The 26356-nt window shown below is 38.2% G+C and overlaps 3 protein-coding genes across 5 annotated transcripts in view; 1 reads left to right on the top strand and 2 right to left on the bottom strand.

The window, feature by feature from the left end:
- The first annotated feature begins 133 nt into the window (after positions 1-133).
- Positions 134-7486, top strand: pcmt (protein-L-isoaspartate (D-aspartate) O-methyltransferase). Its single transcript, XM_033990963.2, has 8 exons — positions 134-460; positions 2889-2993; positions 3079-3110; positions 3359-3463; positions 4178-4298; positions 4505-4590; positions 4850-5019; positions 6023-7486. The coding sequence occupies exons 1-8, from the start codon at positions 286-288 to the stop codon at positions 6033-6035; spliced, it is 807 nt and encodes a 268-aa protein (XP_033846854.1). The 5' UTR covers positions 134-285; the 3' UTR covers positions 6036-7486.
- A 4275-nt stretch (positions 7487-11761) lies between these two features.
- Positions 11762-19318, bottom strand: lrp11 (low density lipoprotein receptor-related protein 11). The gene is made up of 9 exons (XM_033990541.2): positions 18564-19318; positions 17728-17882; positions 16358-16499; positions 16163-16288; positions 15506-15667; positions 13739-13906; positions 13603-13659; positions 13206-13298; positions 11762-13126 (listed from the first exon to the last, which is right to left on the bottom strand). Exons 1-9 carry the CDS (start codon positions 19126-19128, stop codon positions 12972-12974), a joined length of 1623 nt encoding a protein of 540 aa, XP_033846432.1. The 5' UTR covers positions 19129-19318; the 3' UTR covers positions 11762-12971.
- Positions 19319-19532: 214 nt separating this feature from the next.
- map3k5 (mitogen-activated protein kinase kinase kinase 5) overlaps positions 19533-26356 on the bottom strand; it is a 73918-nt gene continuing 67094 nt past the window's right edge. For all 3 annotated transcript variants that reach the window (XM_055232280.1, XM_033990540.2, XM_055232279.1), the window contains 9 exons: positions 25575-25752; positions 24561-24729; positions 24283-24468; positions 23380-23485; positions 22415-22679; positions 22047-22159; positions 21653-21774; positions 21496-21572; positions 19533-20973 (listed from right to left, as the gene is read on the bottom strand). In XM_055232280.1, the coding sequence (XP_055088255.1) occupies positions 20913-20973; positions 21496-21572; positions 21653-21774; positions 22047-22159; positions 22415-22679; positions 23380-23485; positions 24283-24468; positions 24561-24729; positions 25575-25752 (1277 nt within the window). In that variant the 3' untranslated portion in view covers positions 19533-20912. The remainder of the gene's footprint in view (positions 20974-21495; positions 21573-21652; positions 21775-22046; positions 22160-22414; positions 22680-23379; positions 23486-24282; positions 24469-24560; positions 24730-25574; positions 25753-26356) is intronic.

The following is a 26356-nucleotide window of genomic DNA, read 5'->3' as shown; positions in this document are numbered from 1 at the left end:
TATTTCTTGTCTTGGTCACTTTTAGGGATGAGTTCAGAGGAGTATGGACTTGGTGAAGAGTCAAGTGCAGTAAATCTCACACTTGTGCGCCCTCTGGTGGTCACTCTGCAGATACAATCTAGAGGTAAATCTCATTATAAGTGAGGGAGAAAGGCTTTACTGTGTGCACTTACCTGTGGGTAGCAAAGACAGCGTTATGAAATGCGGCACTGGTGACATGACGTGGTTGAATAGTTGCATGCCCGCTCCGGAGGCTGCACAGCAGTGAAACCCGAGCCCGGCCTGATGCCCGGTGACGTCGCCCCGCCGTCGGCTCTGGAGGTGGTGCGCTTCCTCGGCCAAACCTTTGGCGCAGGCGCGGCACTGACAGCTGCTGTCTACTTGCTCCGCAAAGTCTGTCTAATAATGGCCTGGAAATCTGGAGGAACCAGTCACGCAGAGCTTGTTAACAACCTCCGCAGTAAGTCTCCTTTCCTGTACCCGGGTGCATTCACATTCCTCCTGTTTAAATGCAAAAACTACATTTTTGGCAGTCAGGGGCTTGCAGTGGAGCCACAGTTAGCTGGTTGCTATGTGCTGTGTTGTTGACCTAGCGTTACCTACCTCTCCTCCCCTTTCAACAACTTCCTTTACTCAGCAAAACATACGCATGCTTTCACAATGCAAAAGCCACAGGAAAACTAATGATCCATCTGGACCTTCTTTGGCTTGACCTTTTCAGTCAGTTGTTAGCTTAGCGTGTTAGCTCAATGTGCGTCATTTGCAGCGCGGTGGCTAGCAGCAGCAGCAGCAGCAAGTGCCCTGCCTCTTCATTGATGCTATCTGCAGCTGATCAGAGCAGTGAATGACAGTGGCAGGTGAAACGCATGTGCACAACCTGAATGAACAGAGACATGAGCAGATGGTGCGTCTGGGCTGGTGGAGGTCGCTTATTGTAAAATCCGAGATGAAGTATGAATTTTACTTCTTATATTTAATCAGTTTAATCAAAGATTACCTTTAGGACACAAATTCCATAACTTCTCTTTTTTCTATCACCGATTTTAGGAACCTTTCAATGTCTTAATCCGAGTAAGGGGGGAACATACAAGTTTTTTTTCCTCATTCTGAGTATATGGACAGCATATACTGCAGCACCGGTAAATGACTGGATCATCTTGAGAACCAAAACACCAAATTACTGCATAAACAACTTGGCTATCATGTCAAATGTTTTTATAATTAAGAATGAATCTGCTTTATTTTAAGAAGCTGTATGTGACTTGAACATGTCCATCATGTCCACCTTGTATCGGGGACACAGTTAGTTCAAGTTTATGGAATTACAAATCAAAACCTTTCATAGCCTACGGTTCCTTTAAAGAGCAGTGAGAATGGGGTAGGCTTTCAATCAAATGTAGACAATCAGACAGAGTGAATAAGTTATGAAGGTATAAATAAAGTTTGTTGAACTCCCAGTTTGCATTAACAGCAACAGAAAATGAACAGATTTTTTGGATCAGTCTTAAATGATTCGAACTGTTTGGTTATAGCCTATCTTCATTTCAACCAGGCCTACACCTGCATTGTTCAGTAATATTTGTATTTAATTTTTATAGCTGAAAATCAATGTAATATTTATTTTCTGGAGACACTTTGAGACAATGCCTCCACTTTGAGTTTGCACAAAAAGATGGACTTAAGCAGGGCACACATGGGATGAATGCTAATTTGATATCACAATGTTTGAGTAGAGGAGACTATACTGTAGATCAGTGCTTCCCAAGCTTTTTTTTTTTTTATCGGTTTTAAGTGATTCTTTAAGCATTTATTTTTCTATTGTATTTTTTTATTTAATGATATTGACGAATATCCAAATGTTACTACAAAACATTAATAATATAAATGATGTACATTTTCGATTTGTAAAATTCAAGTACTGTTCAGTTGCACCTCTTTTTTATATCCAAACAGTTTGTTGTTATTTATATGTGCAGAGTGCTGCATGTGTGCCATCTGGCAGTGTGTTTTGGGTATTTGAAATGTATCCCCAGCTCTGGGGTGACAGGGGTGACAGGGGTGACGGAGGGTGATGGGGGGTGATGGGGGATGAGGAGGGGATATGCCTGAGCCTCTTCCTCCCTCTGCCACCAGCTGCTGCTCAAACCTGTCAAAGGATTACTCTCAACACAAACGGTCTACTGTCCTCTTCAATTCACTTCTTCCACTGAGTCACATGTGGTTTACTCTTGGATATAAATTGTAGGGATGTAGTTCTTTAGTCGTTTAGCCGATGGTGTCTTAGTGGACCAAAATTGTATTAGGGGCAACAGCAGAAAGGAGAAGTTGGTGAGTGACCTGAGTGAGCTGAAGATTTTGTATTAAAATTTTAATAAGAGTTTAATCTTTATACAAATGCATTGTTTCCTAGTACTTTTTTCTGTATAAATTGTTGCAGTTTTTGCATGAAATCCTGTTCAGGTATATCAGGTATAGTCTTGTGATTGTAATTTGGTCAGATACATACAGATACATAATAGATTTGAGAGCTTTTGTCATGTCCCCAGTTTCAGTAATCGATCAGCATGTTTTTAGTTGCCCAAGAATTTCTTTAGTCGACTACAGTGCTAAAATCTTTGATACTTATTGAGTGGGCTACTTGCAGCCTTACATTGTGAAATTTAAATTAAGTGTGTATTAGTGCATTGTAACTGAAAATGTTAGGTGGACTTGGTAGTGTCAAACTCATACAAATCAAAACCCTGCAATGACAATTATCATACTATATAAATCTCAACCAATTTCAATAGTTTTATGGGACTAAGTGAATGCATGTAGCCCTGTATTATCTTGCTGCTTTCACCTTTTCATGAAGATTAACACTGATCTATGTCCTTTGTGTTTTTCAGAAAATGGCATTATTAAGTCGGACAAGGTTTACGAAGTCATGTTGGCAACAGACCGGGCGCATTTCTCTAGGTGTAACCCCTACATGGACTCTCCACAGTCGATAGGTACACCAAGCCTACATCCCCAAAGATGGAATTACAATTAAAGCAATATTAACTAACAAAATGTATTTGTTTTTTGTCCCTTAAGGCTATCAAGCGACCATTAGTGCTCCACATATGGTATGATTTAAAGGATTCTTGACATTTCTGGTTAAGAATCTATTTAGTTCCAAACAAAGAAGTGACTGAGATGTTCTTTTCATCCTACTAAATTAGATTATCTTTCATTTGATTATAATGGTGCTTGGCTAAATCCTATTTATGTGTTTGTGTGCCAAATTGGATGTTTTTTTTCTTTATTGTTTCAAATGTCAACAATGTTTGTACATTTTTGTAAGTAACTATTAATACTTTTTCTTCATTCATAGCATGCCTACGCCTTGGAGTTGCTTCATGACCAGCTGTACGAGGGAGCCAAGGCCCTAGACGTTGGATCTGGTAGTGGCATTTTATCAGTGTGCTTTGCACGAATGGTAAGCCACATCTACAGGGTTTACAGTACTTTCATGTTGGCACTTCTGATAAAATCTATGGTTTGGATTGCTTTGTATTATATTTTTATAACATTACAGCCTAAAGACATGCTTAACTTTTATCCAGTGTGCACCGTTTAGAAAAAATAAGACCATCTACCAACAATTGACAATGTTTGAGATTTTTATGGCCTTTTGTGTCATATTTGTTGAGGGTACAAATAGGGTTGTCAAAGTATCGAAAATCAAGTTTGAAATAGTTAGTATTGTGACAACACTAGGTGAAAGTAACAGATTTTATTGACATAACATTTACAAGATATCATCGGTTTGAGGTCGGGATGCACCAATACAATACTGGTATCGCATATCGGTAGATTGCATATCGGCATCCAAGATATATCGGTTCAGCCGTTATCCCATTTTGGTCAATAATTTGACGATTTATGGCTAATATTGGCCAAAAATGTTCTGTAATTAATTTAAATAATAAATGAATAACACACATTTGGATCATTACCATATGCTGTTTGAAAATATTATTTATTTAATTTAAACACAGTCTCTGCACTGGTATTAGTTGATATCAGGTATTGGCAGATACTCAAAGCCAAAGTATCACATCGGTATCTGAACAAAAAAAAGCTGGATCAGTGCATCCCTGGTGTGAGGTGCATTTTTACCTGTATAAATTGTTTTATTGTGGTTTTACAGGTAGGTGCTAAAGGGAAAGTTATAGGCATCGATCACATTAAAGAGCTGGTAGATGATTCGATAAATAATGTGAAGAAAGATGACCCTAGTTTGTTAACATCAGGAAGAATCAAGCTAGAAGGTAAGTAAAGCTATTGAATTTGAGCTATTTTTACAAACAAAATAAAGAATACCAGGACTACCTCAAGCTTGAGGTTTGCACAAAACCTGGTCAGTGATCAGTTATCCTTGTGAATGAGCTTGCAATTTTTTTTTAATTCTTGATACTTATTGAAAAAATGTTATGATTAACATTCAAGTTTCACTTAATATATTGTCTGTTTGTAGTGGGAGATGGTCGTATGGGCTGTCCTGAGGAGGCGCCATTTGATGCCATCCATGTTGGAGCAGCAGCGCCCAATGTTCCCCAAGCTGTGAGTTTTAAACTGCAGATCACATATCCTCAAAGCACCAGCTCCCAATGCTGAGGTGTCAAATGTAGTTCAGAAACCACACAAGAAGAGTGTGTGCTTGGATACTCTGTTGACCGTATTTTTTTATTTTATACTATACACGTTTAAACTAGATACGTACAGTTAAAAACAACTTGTAATGGTGCATGTCCTTATGTGACCAAATTCATGGAAGAGACTAAATCTATTGGTGACTCAAGCCTTTGTGTTGTCACTGTAGCTCTTGGACCAGTTAAAACCGGGTGGGCGGCTGATTCTGCCTGTGGGACCAGCCGGAGGGAACCAGATGCTGGAGCAGTACGATAAGCTGGAGGATGGCAGCACCAAAATGAAGCCCCTGATGGGCGTGATTTATGTGCCTTTAACAGACAAAGACAAGCAGTGGTCCAGGTGGAAGTGACTTCCTCTTGCTCTCCTCCCCTCTCTCCTTCTCGCGATGGCAAAGGTGAAATGGTGTGGCTTGGAGCAGGCAACGGAGAGGCACAACCGGCTGCATTTTGCTGCTTGTTGACTTTTTGCTTCTTCCATACCATACCAAGTAGCTGCACGTTTCTTTTATTTTTTACATTGACTTCAAATAAACTAAACGTGCCTGTCTAAAACCAAACTCAAAACCGAAAGAACCAACTTTGCCATTGAAGTTGGACATTATCATTAATAAAGCATGGCTTTTTGACCTTTGGATGAATTTAAAAGTTGAAATTGGTAAAGAAAGTGTTATCTGCACTTGTGGATGGAACTTGTGGATAGATTGTTTAGTACCTAATATCTGGACAGATCAAGTAAAGTATACTGTGAGTATTTACCAGTTGAAACATACTGAGAAGTGTTACTTTAAATGAATATGATATTAATTTAGGTACTTTTTTTAAAGGATCCCAGGAGATCACAACTCTAACCACAAGTACCAACTTGTTTGGAAAATCCAAATGTTAACATGTTACCACTTTTGGTATTTGCATTTCCTCTCTTGCATGAACTTATTGCAGTGTTGGCTCAAATTCTACCATGACCATTCTAATAATCAGGTATCTGTTGCTGTGATACCTGCAGCAATAATTACATAATGCTTTAGTCCCTCTTGCATGTTTTTGCATCCATGTTGGATAATGAAAATCACATTTTGAAATTTTAATTTAGATATTAGAATAAGTTCAAATATTCATGGGCCAGTGTATCCATCTTTTATGCCAGACCAAGCCAGGATAGATAGTTTTGTCAAAAGGGCTTGTTAAACCTCTTCCTAATCTATTTGCAAATCACTGTACTAGTGGGGCATGGTTATGTCTTCATGGATGGCATGAATCAATGAATTTATGCATGACCCAGCAAATGTGCGACCCACATTGCAAACAGTTTTACATGCATTAACTTTGTCAACTGTTTTTCACAGGGATGAACTTTGAAGAAACCCATGGCAGTCCATGACTTTGAAGGTAGAAAACTTCGAGACGGAGAGAAACTCGTCATTTTGTTCAAACCATAACTAAACCACAGTTTTTGTTCAACTAAGGACTCAGAGAATCACACGGATGATTTATGCTCTATGCTGGACGAATCGGCAGCAAAGAGAGACTGCTTTCAGCTTGGCACTGACATAGCAAGATAGAGGAATTTTGTATTTAATTTTCAGGCTTGCATTTTTTTTTTTTTTTTTGGGTTATGTATTCTTAAACTGCTGGACTTTTTGTGGTCTTCATGAATTGCAGTGGGCCATTTTGACAGTATTACATTTCAGCAGCATCAGAGCTGAATGTAGGAGCAGCGCTTGGACACAGACAAGAGACGCCTGAGCCTTTTAGATGAAAAACTCCTGTTTGTGAGTGTGCGTTGTATAGTATTTTAGCGTTCTAATATGAGCTTTCCCAGCAGTATTAGCATCACACAGAAGCTGAAATAACCATACATACAGTTTGCAGTGCAACACCCCATCACCAAGGCCCTGTACTACAAAGAACAGTTTAGTGGACATTGCGGCTCTCCAATTTTAGGGACACTACATTAAAATATGGATGCACACTACTTACTTGGCTTATTGTCAAATGATTGTTTGCATGCATAACAAGTGCATTCATCTGTGAAATATTTGAAGCATTTAAGTTTCTATGTACACTAAAGGCATGCAAGTACTACTGAAATATTCCAGTTTCCATAGTATTGCAGTCTTCTGGAGGGAGCTGTATAAGGCTTTTCCCAAACTCCTGTCTGGTCAGTCAGACCCACTCACTTTGTTTGAAAAGTGATTAGGAAACTTCTTCCATTCATGTCTTCCACTTAAGCTTTATTAAATGTTCTATGAAATGCTCTGCTACAGCTTTGTACTTTTGCCTTCTAGTTTTAGTTTTATCTGTTCAAAAATAATCTGACCTCTGCAAATGGCCACTGGACATTCTACATATGAACAGTCAAAATATGATACTACCAAATTAGACCTAATTGTAGGGCCCCAATCAACTAACTGTGTTAAAGGTGTAGGTTACATTTTATAGGAAAGGGAAAATTAAAGATCACACTAATATACTGCTTTGTAGTACGGGGTTATGAAGCCACACATGTATTTGATCCAAAGATGTCTGCCCACCTGCACCAGAACCACACTCTGGGCTGAGCTATCCACTGCTGTGTGCTGCTGGCTTTCACATTAATAACAGTTTGTGACAGACACTGAACTAAAGCTAGAGGCACTGCTTTGCCAAAACAAGTCAATATCAAGCAAAAATGAATGTCTCTTTTTGTTGGGAAAGAAAACATCATAAATTCAAAAAGCACATTTGATTTGGGTGATGAAAGTGTGGGATGATGTTTGTCTTTCATAGTGTGGAATGGCTTGAGAAAATAAAGAAATACTTACATTTTGGTCCTGGTTTTGAATCACTTCTATTGATGCTTATATTAGTGTTTAAACATAAGAACTTCTTATGTTTTTAAATTATTTTAAAATATTGTAATCAGTGGGTTAATCACATTGCAATCAGATTACAGTACTGATAGCCTACGTTATTTTTTTTCTCAGGCAAATGGAACAAATGTTTTATTAGTAGGCCTATTACTATACTTCCAGATCCAAATCCAGCAACATGGCAAGGCAAGTTTATTTGTATAGCACAATTCGCACAGAAAGTAATTCAAAGTGCTTTACAGAATTTTAAACATGCCACATGAATTAACAATGCTCCTTAGAGTAACCTCATTCAAATAGATATACATTTTTTCTTACACTTGTCCATCAGCTGCTTGTACTATAGAGTTGACTTGCTCCATGTATCATTCTATCATAAATTTTGTTCCTCAGAAATCATAAGCGTCAATAGCATATTATCTGCACTGTAAAGCCTAGATTGCACCACAAAACCTCCCGTAGCTGCCTGTTAAGCTACAGTCTGGTACAAGCATCTCTGCTTTTATACCTAATGCAACTGCATTCTCCTGACAAATACACTATGTGATTTCCATTATAATTTTATCATTGATCAGTTTGCTAGTCAAACAAACCCACCCACCCCCACAACATACTGATAATAAAATACTAATAATAATCCTAAATGATCTCAAAGTTTGTAACTTTTCTATTAACCTGAAACATACTAAAATATATGATTGTGGCATAAGATGGGGCCCTATATTTCCTAATTTCTATATTTAACTAATATTATGATAAACTAAAAAAAAACTAATATACACACAACATACAATATATCCAAACAGGAAATTTAAATGTAAAACTGACTTATCTGATTGAGAAGTTTGAAACCAGAGTTACCAAATAATAAAAACAGTGATTGTGAATGACCAATGGCCAGACTGACCAGTCGTTAAGCCCCACTCATGGTCTGCTGCTGCCTTGGTCTGGAACAGATGGCTCAAGGTTTATTCAGCACCATGTCTTTGCCATGCCCGCAAACACACAGGAACACACAAAATGAGTAAGTGGATTACTTATGCTCATTTTTTAATTTAATGTATTCACTTATCTTTATTTGGCATGGACATTGGATGGTGCCAAGTTTGTCCTGAAAGTGTGCCACGGAGTTGGATTGTACAGTGGCAAAGTATGGTGTCAGTAGCAACAAGCAGCAGCGGAAGTGATGGAGTCAGTTCTGCTTCCCTTTTTATAACAGCCCAGGGCCGGGCCGGCCTCTAAGCAGACTAAACAGCTGCTTAGGGCCCAAAGCTCACCAGTGGGCCCCAAAGAGCCCGTACATTTATATTGAAAATAATATATCAACTTTTATTGGGCACAGTGTTTACAGCAGTAAATGTAAACCCACTGATGCCAAATGGAACACATTAAAATCCACCAAAAACTAAGTAAATATGTCTAGAATATTAAAAATCTTGACCCCCTTATATGTTTGTGTTCTGTTCTTATGACTGGTATTTGTGACATTCTGGGTGTTTTCAGTCTGATGTTGGTCATGTAAACACAAATACAATTGGCCAAGGTAATGAGAGCAGAGTCATAATGTTGTCAAATGTGAATCACCAACAGCTGAATCAGGAGGCATCCGCTGTCAGGGGCCCCAGAGACAAATTCAGCTTAGGGTCCCTTGAAAGCTAAGGTCGGCCCTGCATAGGCCCCACACACGCACAGCTCACTCATACAGTCAGTGATGGTGGGGAGCTTGTCTTGTCTCAGAATGTCTGTTTCCTAAAGCACTTAAGTGATATCTGGTCTGTAAATGTTCAATTCAAATTTATTTATATAGCACTGGGGAGTCAGTGCAGTTTGCACAGCACAGGCATGGTGGGGGCTCATCTCTTAGTTTTTTGTCAGCAGACGAGCTGCAGCATTCTGGACATTCTGTAAGTGCTGCAGGGAGTCCTGGTTCAGCCTCATATAAAAAGAATTACAATAATCCAGACGCCACATTACAAATGGGTGGGCTGCTTTTTGAAAATCTGACATAGAGTCCAAAGTCACCACCAAGATTCCTCACTGCAGGGCGACAATAAGAGGACAGACGACCAATAACACTGTCATGCCCAAGCAGTAGGTTAGTTTGGCCAAACACCACAATTTCAGTTTTATTTTGTGCTCAGTGTGACTGTGGTCTGGCTGTCATTGGCATCACTGGCAGATGTATTTGAATGTCATCTGCAAGACAATTAAATGCCACATTGTGGTTTCAAAAAACATCATCCAGGGGAAGCATGTACAGAGTGAAGAGGGCTAATGCAGAACCCTGGGGCACACCATACTCTAAGGAGTATTGTCCTAGGTTCACAGACAAACTCCTGTCTGACAGATAAGATTGAAACCATTCGAGTGCTGTACCCTTAATACCCACATGTGTATTACACTCTACCAGAGGTACAAAGTCCACAACAGAGGGCAGTGGCAGTCTAAGAGCAGAGACTTTATGCCTAAAGAATGATAAGAAGTTTTGATGAGGGCACAACAACATTTGCGTTACATGGACTTACAAGAGACTTCAAAGTACAAAGTTTGACAAAACAACAATTTTTCTCTCAGCGTGTCTACATGCTCACTTGATCAAGCCAAGGCTTTGCAATGGGTTTTGCATGCTTTGTGTGCTATGGGCTTTGTGGGCTTTAGTGTTGATACCTACAATAACATCAAACAGTAGATTTGTGACCTTGTGAATGTCATTTTGCAAAAAATACAATTTTATGATACAGTATTACTATGATACAATATTGGGATAGGTGAGGCACACAACTCTCCCTCTATAAAGCATTGGTCAGCCATTCATTCTTGAAATCATCTGCATTGGAACCAAAAAAAAAAATAGTTGAAATACAACAAAATAGGACTTAAATTGAGCCTCTAAATATGCCATTTTAAGCACACGACTTTCACATGTAACATTCCAACAGCTGAATGACTGTTGAGAAGAACTGCTCCAGGACTCCAGACTGGGACAACACCCGCTGAACTTGATATCAAGACACTGCCAAAGGGATCATCATGAGCAGAGACTACCAGTTCTGCAGCAAATATAAGGCTTTTATATTATGGACAGTAAAAATAGAACATAAAAAAAGAATTCTTCCATCTGACCTCATCCAAATTGATAAACAACCAGTACTGGGTTAATGATTACAGAAAGGTAGGAGGAGGATTGGTGATTTATTTGAGGGGGACATCTTAAAGTCCCTATGACAGGTTAGACTACTCATTTTACTAAAACACAGGTAAGATAATTAGATTTAAGATTTAGCTAAAAATGTCCAACTTTTTTTCTGAATTTTGTCATTTTTTTAGGTTAAACATTTTACTTCCTGACCAAAATGGAGCATAATGAACACATAAATTATTAGTTGACAAATAAAAACACATTCACTTTGTAGAAATAATGAAAAAAAAAAAACGTTTCTTATGTGTAAATTGTGCCTAACTTTTGGACAGACATTTCCTTAGAGTGACGTGCTTAAGAGTCAAAAACGATATTAGTAAAACTCTTAAAACTATATGGGAAAGAAGTCTCAATTGTATATTAGAAAATGGCACAATTGACAAAGAGAGAGGCATACTGGGGTAAAAGTGCACCACTGCAGCCTCCTTTCCATCACTGAACATCAAACGTCTAATTTGACATTACTTCACTTAAAATTTCCTCATGTTTTTATCATTTGTGCACAATCTCATTAATCCACCAAGAATGATAATTGAAAGATTTATTCCTTACCTCTGAGTTTTGGGGCTCATTTGACCTAACGATAACACCTATAGTAACACCACATCTTCTGCAATTTTGCCAAGTCTTCCACAAGGGGTTAGTCATTCAACAAGTCCAGGGCATGCATTCTGATTAAATAGTAAACAAGAGTAGACAGATCTTAAGTGGTCAAACAAAGAGCACGCTTTATGTGCAGTCTCATCCAATCCAACACCAAGCTCCTGGCACATTTCACAGGGAGGGGGCATGACTTCAGAAGGGCTGCACATGGTTGGTTGGCATGTGTGAATAAAACAAGACAACTTTGAGTATGTTTTTGAGGAGGTGAACTTTCTGACATGGCTAAAAGCTCACACAAGTCAGTTTTGCACAATATAGAAGCTTTAAGTGCTATTTTCACCGAGGCACTTTAACTTCTGGACTAATATCTAACCAGGAATATGCGAACCACGTACCATTGCTGAGTGAATTTTCATCAGGGGATAAAATGGTTTATAATATACTTTTTATTATCTGACATAACACACAGAACTTCAAGGAAAAGCTACAACTGCATTTACACCAAAAGTCAAATTAAAACAACATGACCAGAGTATCTCCTTTAAAATTAATGATTGATGTAAAGTGCACCAGAGCAGGCACTTCAATTTACAGTCAACATACAGTCAGAGTTAAATATTGTTTGAGAGGCAGGGAGCAACGTTGTGGTAGTGCCACCTACTGGTAGAAATACATTCTTTGGGAAAAAATAACATGTTTTTTTTACCAGCAAGAGACACAACCGTTTTAAGTAAAGAAGTATTGAATTCGCATAAATATCTTGAGACAAAAGGTAGAGGTAGGTAGCACAGTGGACGAGGACATTTCTGAACTTCAGTTAGGCATAACGTCGTGACAACTGACACATTTTATTTTCAAATTTTAGAAGTAAGAGAAAAATGCAGCAGGTCGACAGATTTGAATGAGTAGTGTGAAGTAGTGTCATGACCAAAATTCAAAAATTCTAATTTCAAACTTGATTTTGATACTAAGGAATTAACGCAATACTCAATACCAATTACGACACCGCAATGGAGATAAAAATTCTCCTTTTTCTGTAGTAGAATATAATTTTCAATATTAAATAGTATATATAATAGTACATTCTTTATGTTACCACGAGACCTTATATTTTTTCCCAATAAGGCCCAAAATCATACTCAGGGAAGCAAAAATTTTATCCTGATAATGAGATTCCTGGCATTATTGATACCTGCTCAAATGAGTATCTAGTTTCAATATTAGTTTTAGTATTGATTAGTATCTAATTTTCGATACCTTTGACAACTCTTTTGTGAAGTCTGCAAGTGACTCTGCCCAAAAAAAGCATGCGATGTTATGCCTAATTGATGTACCAAATTCCCATAACATTTAGCCAGATATATATATATATATTTTTTTTATTTAATGAGTCTCTTTTAGAAAAATATCAACAGCTCCAAACACACACTGACATAAATACTGTATTTCATTGTAATCAAAGGCAGCATTTCGGCAGCATTCACACCAGTTTAATGAGGAATTGTTCATAAAAATAGCTTAAAATGTTAATCAAAGTCCAGGGGTGCCAAAAGAAAGAGTGCAAATTTTTCAGAACCAGCAGGTGACAATCAGTATTTGAAGTAGTAGTAGTAGTAGTGGTAGTGGTGGTAGGTTTGAGAGCTACAGATACATGCCATTGATGAGGTAATCGGACTCCTCGGTGGTTAGGGGGCGGGCCTTCTTCAGTTTGTGTTGGACAAGTTTGAGACGACAGCCAATCATGAGGAGGAGCAGTGCTGTGATAAGGACACCCAGGACCAGAGGGAGGATAGCGGCTACATGTAGGGAAATATACAGGTTAGTATGTGTGCAAGTAAACATATATACAATAGTAATTACAACTGCAGTACATGCCTGATTCAGGAGCAGGGTGACCTCCTCTGATGAGAGACGGTTTAGAGATGGCCTTCTCACTTTCTGTTTGACTCTCCGACAATTTTGGAGCAGCTATCAAGAAAAGAATATTATGAGTCAATATAAAAAGTAACACTCAAACACTGTACTATGTTTGGTGTTGGTGTGTCAGTCTATGATGTGGTATTTACGGCTACAAAGAATCAGAGGCGGGACTCTTGCTTTAAGTTACTCTTACTTGAGTAAACTTTTTCACTACTCTATCCACATCTGCAAAGAATACAGTGGCTTGCCATCACAGAGTATGGCAGAGGGGTTCATTAACATTACAGTACAGTGATCTGAGAGCATTTTAGTTACATGTGCAAAAATAACAACAAATATTTGCTACATTTACCTATTTCTGTCTGTTTAGTCACTGAGGGAGCCACTGTTGCCGGTTTAAATGATGGAGCTGAAAGAATATAACATGTATTGTAATAAACAGATGATAATATTCAGTACTTATACCTCCAGCATTATTACAGTCTTACATTTTTGGATGCACTCGGTGACACAGTCAGACTCCTGCAGGAAGTTGTTGTGGTTGCCCTGACACCCTCCGTACAGGAAGTGCTTGCACTGTCCAGCCTCCTGGTCGTAGTACCAGCGTGGGAATGTGCCTTTGCATGGTCCCACCACTGGAGATGAGGAGCACGGGTCTGGAAATAAGAAAAATAAAAGAAAGGTAGAATATTTGTCAGTGTACAAACATGCATTCATTTGAGTAACTTTTCACACATCTTTTATTATTACTGACACACACTACAATTATTACTAGTATTTGTTCAACAGAACTGTACCATTTATACCTATAACTGCTATACACCAAAACAGGTACTGCTTCTACTACTATGGTATGTACAATAGAGTATATAAGAGAGAACCTTTACAAACTAACCTACATTTTTAACCTATATTTGATACAGTGCAATATATTTAATGTAGTGCAATATTTAACATAGTGCAATATTTATCAGTGCAATAGTTAATATAGTGCAATACTTGCTCAGTGCAGCATGTGACTCTGCAGTATGTAAATCTTGTTGAGAGTTGTAGTCTGGGGTGTTTTAATGTTTTAATGTTTTAATGCTTTAATGTTTTAATTGTTCCATGTCTGTTTGTATTGAAGGGTGAGTTGTTTTTAATCTCGCTGTGCATGTGTATGGTGTTGTACATATGTATAGTGACAATAAATGCATTCTATTCTATTCTACAACCTCTTTTTTACTAACTAAACCTTTACTCCTAAATGATCAAGCCCTCTTCCAATAACTACTCACAACTTTGTGGTAATGCTGTATTCTGTTTTGTCACTTTTTAACTGAAAACATTTTTAACCATCTTTTTAAATAAGAGAACTTTCTGAGAATGCACTGCAGTCTGTTGATGTGTTCACTGACACTGGGACATTTTTCCTCCATTCAGACTCAGGATCAGATGGCAGTGACCACAGAAGCCTTTTGTCCGACAGACTTTACTTTCCTATGAAACTCTAAGACACTACTGCAGCCAGGCCAGAGTCTGAGTCCAGCTTTGAGCTCACCTATAAGGCCACATCTGTTTTCAATGGGAATCCTTCACACGTTTACTACATTTATATTAGAACTCTGAATGAAAGAATAAAATTTAACTGCAGGGCTGCTACCATGCTTTTACTGAACTCATGCTGCCATTTTCTATGGATTGGTAAAGTATGGTTCTGTTCTGGCCTGCACCCTTTGCATGTGGAGGTCCAGCTCTCTTGCTCTGGTCTATGGTATGTAGTCCCTAGGGGGAGGACCAAGCACAGGGACTGTTCTGTACCTGCAGCTATCGCACTGTGCAGGGGAGGGATTTCATCCTAACCACCTTTAATCCCCTGTGTGAGGAGGGGCCAGCACTTTTCAAACCGGTTTCATTTCTTGTTGTTCATCATTGAATAATATGTCATAATGTGTACTGAAGTAGAAATATTTTGAATGTATTTATTTATTTTTACACTTTAATCATTTGATTGAACATGAACTAGAAATAAATATTGAAAAGTGGTTTCATTTTACACTAATAATAATAACAGTAGGATAACTCACATCCAGTACTCCATATAGACCCTTGCTTTATATATATATATATATATATATATATATATATATATATATATATATATATATATATATATATATATATATATATATATATATATATATATATATATATATATATATATATATATAAAAAGTTAAACTAATCTAGCTTAAACCTCAACACTTAGCCTTTACCTTGATTGGTGGCTGCATCCTGTTGGGTGTTCTCCTGAAGTGGGACGATGCTCTCCACAGTCTTCCTGTATCCTGGCTGCTCCTCTGTGCCAGTGTGGGTCACTAACCGACGGGGGCTGGGCATGTCCATGGAGTGACTCACCGACTTTCTGCTGCCTTCAACTGATGATGTAAGAAAAATATTATTAGTCCTTAATATTAACTCCTTTAGTGTCAAATTCATTTCCACCATTATACAACTCATTAACTTGAATTCACAGGAAGTAATGGAGTATATAGCATCTAGAATTTCATGTCATGTCATTATTACAGATGGAGGGCAGAGGCCTATATAACTCTATCCATGGGTTATTTTCTTGTTATAGAGAACTTTTGATCATTCAAAGACATATAAAAATGTAGTCACGAATTGTTAATTGTGATGATAACATTCCCATCATTTTGAAACCCATGGATAGGTGCACTGTTTCTGAAAGCAATAACCAAACAAAAATCTATCAAATGTATGTTGAATGTTATAATTGTTTATTAGGGATTGGGTCAACAATTTTTCAATATTAATCTTGAAAATTCCAACAACTTATTCCCAGGGCTTAAGAAAACACAACCTCCCTTTCAGTAAAGCCTGGTAATAGAAGTGATGAGCATTTTTCTTACAATTGGGGCAGAAGTCTTCGTCAGATCGATCGGGGCAGTGCTGTTTCCCATCACAGGCATAAGTAATGTCGATACAGCAGCCATCGTCACATTTGAACTGGTAGTTTGAGCAGTGGCCTGTGCACACTACAGACATACAAAACAGGCTATTAGCATCATGGTTTTAAGAAAATGATCACAGCTTTTAAAACGTACCTTCAGCCTGATGTTTGGGAGCCAGCACAGACACAGACACATTATCAGAGCTCTTTTGCCCTGCTGTGTCGGTCACTGTCATTTCAAACGTGTATACACCCTCCCGGAGACCGCTGACTTTCAATAGGCCTGGGTGATTCACCTATGAAAAAGAAATTATATTGTTTCATTCATTCATGCATTTGAATGAGCATATAGTTTTTATCCGAAGTTCCTATTATTTTTTCCAAGCTGTGTTTTTCACTTTTAGAGTTTGATGATTGAAGATATAAAGAAATGTATTTGGAGTTAAATAATGTTTAAAATGGGTTAGATATTATACATGTAAGCTATATTAAAGTGGATAAGTCATCAACACAGAAAATTCCATCTAAAATCCAAGACAATGGAATGCAATGTTTGCATAGGAAACACAAATTTTGGCCCTTGTTAACATTATGGTTGCTTAGTAACAGAGCTCTATGTATATCACATATGCTGCACATGTCCAACCAGGAAGTAAAATTATAAACTTCACTAGAATTAGCAAAATTAGACAAAACTAGGCAAGATTTTTTTTTTTTTTTTTGAAAATCTTAAATCTAGTCATGTTAACTATGCTTTAGTGAAAAGTACTGTAACCTGTTAAATGCACCTTAAATGGCAAAATCTACATTCCACAGCCACCAATTTGAACCAATCAATGAAATATAAGCTAGAATCTAGAAAACAACCTCCTGCACCCTGTTGAGTAATAAGAGCTGCCTTCACCTCCACTTGTGTTGTAAGACCAGTAAAATCCATTCTTATCTTATCTTTCCAGACACAGAAAAGTGAAAACCTTTTACTTGTATTTGTCTACTTGTTTTAACTTCAAATACCAAGTAATAATATTGTCCAAGATCATAAAATGTGCACCTAAAACTAACAGCTGGGCAGTTTCACCCAGGTTAGATAATATTAGAGGCAAGTGCACAAACAATTAGCCTTATCTTATTAAACGCTGCATGGTATTATGGGTACTAGATTCAGGACTGCTGCTGACTAACTAAATACATGAGTAACCTGATCCTTAACTCTGCGATGATGGTTTAAAGAATACTGCAGGGTGAGGTTTTTAACTGGCAACCTTCCTGCTAGCAGCTGACCTTCAACCCACTGTGCCGCTCTGGATCAGATGTCAGTCAATCACGCCCTGATATCTTTGCCTTTCAAGTTCTTCATAAATCCTTCATAACTCAGTATTTCTTTGGCAGAACCATCAGCCTGTTCAGCCTTTCAATCACGTCTTCCCAAAAAAGCAGGTGCATATATTCACTGCCTATAAACTGTTCATTGCACCTCACTATTTGACTGAATAATTATTAACATTCACTGAACACACTGCTGACCTTCATGTTGATGGCTGTATCTCCTCTGACCAGTGTCCACTCGTAGCGGCTGATCCCGTGGTCATCCACACTGTCCCTCCCGTCCAGGACAGCCCAGTCTGTGGGTAACTGGATGACCACATCCTGCCCAGCATCACTGCGCGGGGGCTCGTCTTCTACAGGAATAATCAAGGCTATTAACTTTCTGAAATGGATGGTTTAGGATTATAGTTTCTCATTAGGCTACATTATTATACTGTAAGTACAATTTAGCGTCAAATGTAGCAGCAAATGCAATATTCTTGAGGAGTTAAATCTGTAGAAGTGCATTAAGAGGTAATGATTAACCAGCTGAATGCCTAACACTACAAGCTCAGGATAAGGGAGTCTCAATTGCTATATTTCTAAAACTATTGTACATGTAATCTTTTTGTTGGACGTTGCTTTATGTGTACACTTTCAACACCTTAACACACTTAATGCATTAGGTGTCCTCTTGTCCTGCCCTGAGAAAATAAAAGTTGCCCTCTCATATGTTGACTTTAAGAGTTTTTCAAAAAGTACAAGATTAAGCTACTCTCTCTTGATAAACTAAGTTACAGAAATGCATTGTGGAGGTTTGAGGCTGTATAATTAGCTATGAGGTGGTTCTATTCCAAGTATTTCCTCACAGGGTCTAACAAGAAGTCAAATAGGGGCAATGTTACACTGAATCTGAATTTTTACCCCATTTTTCCTATTTTGAGATCTTAAAGTCCACAAAGGCTGAGCATGAGGTTGATCATGACTCCTGAAAGGCCTATTAACCTGGTCTGATGAAGGCCTATTCATATTCTTGATTGTTTTTAACCACTTGCCTTGTGCGTCCTCGTCATCCTCCCCTGGCCTTTTGGAAACGGCCCCGGTAAGAGCTGGCAGCTGTCCCCGAGTGGCGTTGGCGTTAGCCCGGGTGAATGAGGAAAAGCCCTCCTTCTGAGCAAAGGAGCACACGTTTCTGCCCCTGTACGTGCAGTTGAAGAGAAAACAACCCAGGCTCTCCCCGGCCTGCCTCGGGTTCTCCTGCACCACGGCCACGGTGCAGTGCGGCAGGGAGCAGCAGGCGTGCAGACAGTCCCTCCAGGTGTACACGGTGTCCGGGGCGAGCAGGAAGGTGGCTCCCTGCTCGATGGAGAGCCTGGTCCGGATGATGCGCGCCTCCGCCGTGTCGTAGTCCCCCACACAGGAGTCAGTCACGTCGCTGGCTCGGTTATACGCCTGCTCCTGTTGGAGCTGTTTACGGAATTCATCCAAAAGCTCCTCTACGCCGGAGATTTTAGACTTTAAATCCGAGATTTGCGAAGAGCGCGCGTCGACGCGGTTTATTCCGGACAGCAGGAGCGCGCAGGCCAGCGGCAGCAGCTGGTGATGCTGAAGCAGGGCCATTTTGTTTACGCAGTGAAATAACGTCTCCCGCCGCCTCCAGCGAGAGCCCAACACATCAGGGTCCACAGGTGCGCACCTACTGGTCTCAGTGTAAACGCGTCAAAGGAAAAGGACAGTATTTTTACAGAATAGACCGGCTATGATCAGCAGAGGGGGCGACTGCTCGACCGCTGACGATGCTGAAAATCCGAGGTTGTCATAGTGAGGATGGGCGGACAGTCTCGAGACGGGCTGGTGACGTCACATACGGAGGAGCCCCCCAATCTCTGATGTAGATTAGGTCTACACATTTTGTGTGTCTGGGGGAAAATTTAGTAAAGCATCTAAAAGACATGAAAGACATAAATGTCTTACATTGTCAAATGTAAGACATGTGTTTAAATGGAACTTCTCACTTGAAAAACTCTGCTTTGTTATGGGCATTTTATTTGACATTGTGACACAAAAGTCTTGACCCCAGTTAGATACAAAACAAATGCATAAATGCTTATTTTCCAAACAACATAAAGTGGTAAAAATGTAAAGGCTCCTCCATAATTAATCTTTTTTGCATTACATGCATGTTAAAATGTTCAAATGACTGCATGAGCAAGATACAACAAAATACATAGTATGTCTCGATGCAATAGTAAAATGACTTAACAGTAATCACCCCAATTACTTGACATGATTTAGACACAAATATCCATTCCATACAAATGCATGTTCACATGTTTTAAGAGACCATATAATCAATACATTATCAATAAAGAGAAATGTTGTTCACATATTATATAGAACACAATATATTTACACAACAATGCAAATGTTTAATTTGCAGTGTGAAGAAATTAAATAATCTGTAACGAAAAGACCATGTATCAAGACCCTTCCGATTAAATAAAATTAAATAATGTAGTGATAATATAATGAAACATTATACAACATAATGACATTACTTTGATATATACACTGTTCAGCCATAACATTATAACTACTGACCTATTATCACCTCATTATGACACTTGCTGGGTAGAATATATAAGGCAGCAAGTGATCACTTTATCCTATTAGAAGGAAAAAAAAGACTCAGTTTGCCAAAGGTCTTCCCAATCTATAGAAGGGGACAGTAGTCTCCTAGTCTGCAATGGTCAGTATCTATAGAAATGGAGAGTAGTTGTTTATTGTGTAGTTTATTCTGCAACAACTTAAATTGCTTGGGTTAGTACTTGTTTGAAGCTACAGACATGCTTCTACTACGGCCATGTTTAAATCCAGGCTCAAAGCAGTTCTGTTTAGCTGTGCATATGACTGAAAGGTTTTTATTCTGAACTCTTCTATTTTAATGTTTATTTTATGATGACTATTTTATTTTTTGTTTTGTTTGTATTGTAATTTAAAGCACTTTGAATTACTTTGTGTACAAATTGAGCTATACCCTGCCTTGCCAGTACAGTCACAATGTCATGCTTGTTCAGTATATATATATTTTGAATGTATAGAATCATATCTCAGGCTTGTCAAATCCATCAGTCCCATAGTTTTTGTAAACATTTTGTAAAGACAGGAGTTTGTGCTCTCTCTAAATATATTTCTGTAACAAGAATCTGCCATAACAAAAATACATCGGCACTTCTTAAAATGACCTTTTTTAAGCATTACAATTCTACAACTCTCTTGGTTAGGAGTTGGGAGACCAAACACACAAGCCAGTCCTCTGAATGTGTTTTTCTCAGGTTTTCTCACATAAATATTGAGGTAAAGGAGAGAGAAAGCTGCTCTGAGTGTCCTCGCACAGTAAGGCTTCAGGTGGGCTTCTCTCTGTGCTCAGTGATGGCCTTCCACAGTCTGCACAGGATCCCGCCTCTGAGAAATACAAGATTAATGAATGGTGTGTTTATTTGTTTATTTATTAGATTACAAGGGTCCTTTTAAAAAATACTTTGCACTTTTAATTTCATAAAGTCATATCTTAAAACAAAGTAGTAGTAAATAGTAGTTTGTAAATAATATAGTTGTTATTATATAGTACCATTTGGTTTCCAAACACTAGAGGGTGCACTTTACTAATATTACGAACCAAACAATACACAATAAACACATACAAATCTCAACAGACTTTTTAGTTACAATAAATATAAACTAACAAATTATAATTGTTGATGTCATAGTTGTTTAAAATACTGTATTTTTTCCAGTAACTGCTCAACCATTTATGAAAAATAAGTAGTTAAAAATAAATAGTTAAAATAAAATTAAAATGAATATAGTCAATGATCTTAACGTAACTTTGCTTTAAGAAACATAAAAACAAAAACTGACTGGTACACAGCTTTTACAGCTCTTAAATGTTGAAGTGAAACCATACACTTTAATGTATGTATTTACCTCAGGCTTAAACTCTTCAGATCCTCTCTCGTCACATCATAAAGGATGTCATTCAGTGTGTACTGCTCATTCACAATCTACAACAGAACCAGCACAAAAGATTAAGTAGTAAAACAGTTCCATTGTTTACAAAATTTTAAATGAAAACAAGTCTCACTTTGTCTATGGAGTCCTGATCAGCTCCAGAGAGCCGCAGCCATTTGGTCAGCTCTGTGTCTTCTTGTGGCTCTGTGGTGTGGCTCTTTGGTCCCTCCTGAGCAGATGGGGATGTGGGCAAGTCTGAAATAGAAAGACAACTTTCATTTTCTAAACCACATCCTGACCAAATGACCAAATGTGGGTTTCCCACTGAGGCTTTAATAAAGAGATTTGGTGAAGAGCATGTATTTCAAAAGAGAAAAGTACCAACTTATGTTTGTTTTGTCATTTCATGATTTGATTAAATTGTATTGGTATACATAGACCCAGCAACCTTTTAGTAATTACAATTACAGATATAATGTTCATATAGTGCTTAAAATTATTTGCTTGGGTGTACAGAAGTTGTTCACCTGTGGGCTCAGATCTCAGCCTCAGAAGCCGTATCTCTTGCTCTCTCTCCTCCAGCACTTGTTGAAGAATGACCTGGTACTCTCGCTCCTTCTCCAATAACTGCTCCAACAACCTGTGCAAAAAATGTTCAGCTTGTGAACTTTAGCCAGTCTGTCATGTCTACAGAGCCTACACAAGAAACTTTCATCCAAAAAAGCTGTGGATGAATCTTGGCCATGAATTCGCAAATGGAACATCACTGGTCTACAGGTGACAGCAATTGAGGTAAAAAACTAAATAATATAATTATAATATTATTAAAGAAGGACACTATGCTGAAAATGACCACAAAAGCAAGTTATTCTTACATGGGGGAGATTTTGTTTACCTGTTGGTCTCGAGCTTCATTCTCCCCAGCTCCATGCTAACAGAGCGCTGGGCAGCATGGGACTCATGTGATACTGTGGAGCTGAGGGTGCTGACCCCGGAAGTGACCACAGTATCGTCGTTAGGGGCGATGGTGTCATCGTTAGGGGCAGCAGGACCGGTCCGGCTCTGGTGTGGCTGGGACCGGGTTGGTTCAGGGTCATCATCCACATCGTCCTGGTCCGCATGGTCACTCTCTGAGGCCAGGCTGAAGTGGGGCCTCAGCTCTAATGGTAGAGACAAAGAACACATTTATTAACATGTACCTATTAAGACTGAATTAAGACTAAGACTGCAATGATTTCCTCAGCGTAGCCCATAAAAGATAATGAGAGATTGTGTTTTTTTATTTCTCAGTTTCAAAAAGGTGAGACCAAGAGCATTACAATCAATCTACACAATTACCGGTACACTCTTTACCTCTTCTTTCTTTCATACCATACTCCATACACCTTTTGTTTATATAGTAAATTGTATATTTTCTTATTTCTTATTTTACTGCACATACAGTATAAACAAATATATAAATTGGCATTCAATTCTTTAGTTTAAAGTACTCGTATTTGAGTAACATGAACATTTTATGAATTAATATGAATGAATATTTTATTTAATCAATTCCATGGACCTGATTAAGAGGATAATAAATTACCTTGATGTAACCTGGCATTATAATGGCCAACAGAAATTTCTGGAAGTGATAAATAATTTAATCTCCGTGTACCCTTTTCAATGAAAAATTCCTTACTTACTTTTTTGAGTGTATAATGTTCAAAATGGCTTTAATAACACATCCTAAGCTTATATAAGAATGATCCACTTCCAATGTTTTTCTTTGACCAGAGGACATTGCGGTCCGTTCTCCACAGAGCCATATTGAGCTGCTAATGTATTTATCGTGCTCTGCCCCAGAGGCCTGCAGTTTACCTGGCACCAGGATCGTGATAGCGGTCTGCACGGCTTTACGGATGATGTTGTCCAGAGCAAACATCCAGTGAGGCTTGATGTTGTGGTTTCTCAACACTTTGTTCACCTGAAAATAACAGAAATATTATAATCAGAAAAGGGTGACAACAATTATCTTTATAAATATAAAATCGAGTCATATTGTAGTTCATTGTGGACTGTTGGTCAGACTTGTTTTTCTGTATATGTTTGAGATGCTTACAAACATTTTTTTGGCCAATATGAAAAAATACATAAAAATGGCGAAATAAGCACTGATGGGTCTACTTTATAACATTAAAGTAGTAAAGCATAATTGTGGTGTTGTAATAGTATTACTTTTAATTGTGTATTACTTTTACTTGTACTACTTAACTTTTAATTGTGTTTTTTTTCTTTCGTGATAGTTTATTTTCTTAATAGTTTCTTGTAATATATCAACAACCAACAGGAGGCGCCATGGATTCATTTGTTCCAAGTTTTAAGGGTGCCTCATAAAAAGCCAATGAGCCTTGTCTTATGTCATATTCAGATTAAGAGCTATTTACTGGGAACTGTTTGAATCTTATCTGATTCTTAGATCATTTCAAAGTAATAATAACATCTTTTGTGTCTGGTAAAAAGGACTTCTTGTTATGGTGTTAAAAATATGCAATGCACTCAGTCACAAGTACTGTTGCTAAATTTAAACTTAAGTAAAAGAAAATTGAAAAATACAGGCAATGCATTGCTGTTTTTTTTTACATTTGCCGTATGGAGAGGGGCAGAGACAACACTTAGAGCAATCCGTGGATTAGGACTATTGGTGCTGTACTCAACCCATGATTTTAAATGTAGCTAATTACAATTACGTGGATCAGAGCGTGTATAAAATGGTAGACTTACAGCATCCTGAAAGCCAAACAGCACCACCTGCAGCTGGCTGATGGCCGTGCTGTCGAAGTCCAGTTCTAGTTTGAGTTGAGACAAAGTGCTGGCAATGATTTTCCTATCCGCCATCCGCACAAAATCTGCCAGACTGGACACCAGTGTGGAGATGTTCTGAGGCTTTAGCTTAGTCTCTTCAGCCCCCTACAAAAGACAATATATATATATCGTTTACATTTTCTTAACTGATTGAATGAGCTGGAATATTACAAGGTGCTTCTTTGCACTATATTAACCTGTGTCAGAGCATCCATGAGGTTGGCGACCACTTTATCCTGGTCCTCTGTTAAAATGCGGTGCAGCGTAGCTCTCCTCTCACTGTCCTTTCGAAGAAGGAAGAAGCCTGAGTCTTTCTCATCAGGAGAGGGAGGGGCGCTGTGATCCTCAAAGTTCTCCACTGGAATGCTGCAGATATTACAAAAAAAAAAAAAATGGTTGTAAAAATATAGTGTTGCACAACCTGACAAGACAAAAAGAGTGAACTGAAAAATAAAAATTCTAGAGCTTGATGACTAATATGTACAGTGTCAAAATCTTTTATCTTTTTTAAAATGTCTGTATGGCCTGGACGTTCATTGCCTATTTGATCTGGTACTGACCTTACTCAAAAGTTCAGAGTTCAGGCTTACCTCACCATCCAGAAACAGAAAACTTAAGAGATGACTGAACTTTTATATTCACTTCCTGTGCTTATTTTTCTTTGACAATTATTTTTTGGTGCTGTTTTATCTCATGTTTTAATGTTCTGTAACTAACATGAATTTACGTACTTTGGTTGACTGCTGTTTTTTAAAGTTCACTATAACTAAAGTTGGACTGGATGTCAATATGACCAGTCCTTTATTCACTTTTTCTCTTCTTAAAATGTGCTGCATTGCCATGGAAACAAATGAACATGAAAATGAGTGAAAATGAGAATAAAAATAATTGGAATTGTTTGCAAAGGACATTATGTTACTTAAATACAGTGAGTACAGTGACTTTGTGATTTGACAATTGTGACTATTCAGAGGGACAGAAACGTTGTCCTAATAAAAGTGAAGCAAGAGTGAGACAGTGTGCGGGAGTCTTCTTAAAACCTTTCAGTCAAGTGCCTCTCTTCCAACGCACCTATAACACAGTCAGGTGTGCAGAGTCTATACAGAAATGACTATTCAGAATGTGCCTTCTACTGAGATGAATCTTGCTGCTCTAACTCTGTGTGTAATAAACCAGACTTGATGGCCTCTCTCTCCTGCTGCTATGCTCACCTCAGGAACAGGGAGCGGGGCCCCTTCACCTCCCTCTCGCTCAGGCACTTGCTGCTGGGTTTGAAGTTGAAGGGGTTGGTGTGGAGGTCATTGTCAGGGGAGACAGAGCCATACTCACTGCTGCTGCTCGTGTCCTCAACCACCACCGGGACCGGCAGAGAGATGCTCCGGAGGTACTCTAAAGCACAGACATCACAAACACAAGACAAGTTACCACAAGAACAGGTGAGCAGAGAGGGCAGTTAGTACAAGTTGTGGGTTTTTTTCTTTACATATTTTCAACACGTCATCCCTGAGTCCTATCTAAATATGTAAAACATGTTTAAATTAAATATTAAAATAGTCATGTTAATGTATTCACAATGACAAAGATATTTTACATTAGTTGATTTTATTTAAAGGTAAGGTTTATAGGATGTACTATTACTGGATTAAATATGGGGCAACAATCACAACTTAATTTGGGTTGCCAGTACCTAAAAAATGCACATTAAATACTAATATAAAAAACAAGTTTATATAGTCAGTCCTATTCTCACTACTAGGGGTTTTGAACATGTTTAATTCATATCTGGGGAGACAGATGCAGTAGTTGGTATTGATGAAATATTAAGCAAAAATCCTATATATCCACATTTTAAAAGCAGAAAGAGCTCTACCAGAACATGAATATGTTAATGATGTATTCTCACTATATGACTAATCACATCCTGTACTCAGTTGTGAATACATTTATCTACAAATACCCTTGGTACAGTGGATAAAACATTCATTGGCAAATA

The sequence above is a fragment of the Periophthalmus magnuspinnatus genome, chromosome 24, assembly GCF_009829125.3.
Source record: "Periophthalmus magnuspinnatus isolate fPerMag1 chromosome 24, fPerMag1.2.pri, whole genome shotgun sequence".
Classification (NCBI taxonomy): domain Eukaryota; kingdom Metazoa; phylum Chordata; class Actinopteri; order Gobiiformes; family Gobiidae; genus Periophthalmus; species Periophthalmus magnuspinnatus.
Note: the sequence above shows the minus strand (reverse complement) of the source record. Positions and strands in the feature narration are given on the sequence as shown.

What these genes read in the sequence shown, in the direction of transcription:
- lrp11 (XM_033990541.2), bottom strand. Translation starts at nt 19,128, where the DNA reads ATGGCCCTGCTTCAGCATCACCAGCTGCTGCCGCTGGCCTGCGCGCTC. An exon ending in ATACAGCCATCAACATGAAG is followed by an intron (nt 16,500 to 17,727) that starts GTCAGCAGTGTG and finishes TCTTTTTCATAG; the next exon opens with GTGAATCACCCAGGCCTATT. An exon ending in GGATGCAGCCACCAATCAAG is followed by an intron (nt 13,907 to 15,505) that starts GTAAAGGCTAAG and finishes TCTTATTTCCAG; the next exon opens with ACCCGTGCTCCTCATCTCCA.
- pcmt (XM_033990963.2), top strand. Translation starts at nt 286, where the DNA reads ATGCCCGGTGACGTCGCCCCGCCGTCGGCTCTGGAGGTGGTGCGCTTC. An exon ending in AGGAAGAATCAAGCTAGAAG is followed by an intron (nt 4,299 to 4,504) that starts GTAAGTAAAGCT and finishes GTCTGTTTGTAG; the next exon opens with TGGGAGATGGTCGTATGGGC. An exon ending in CGCCCAATGTTCCCCAAGCT is followed by an intron (nt 4,591 to 4,849) that starts GTGAGTTTTAAA and finishes TTGTCACTGTAG; the next exon opens with CTCTTGGACCAGTTAAAACC.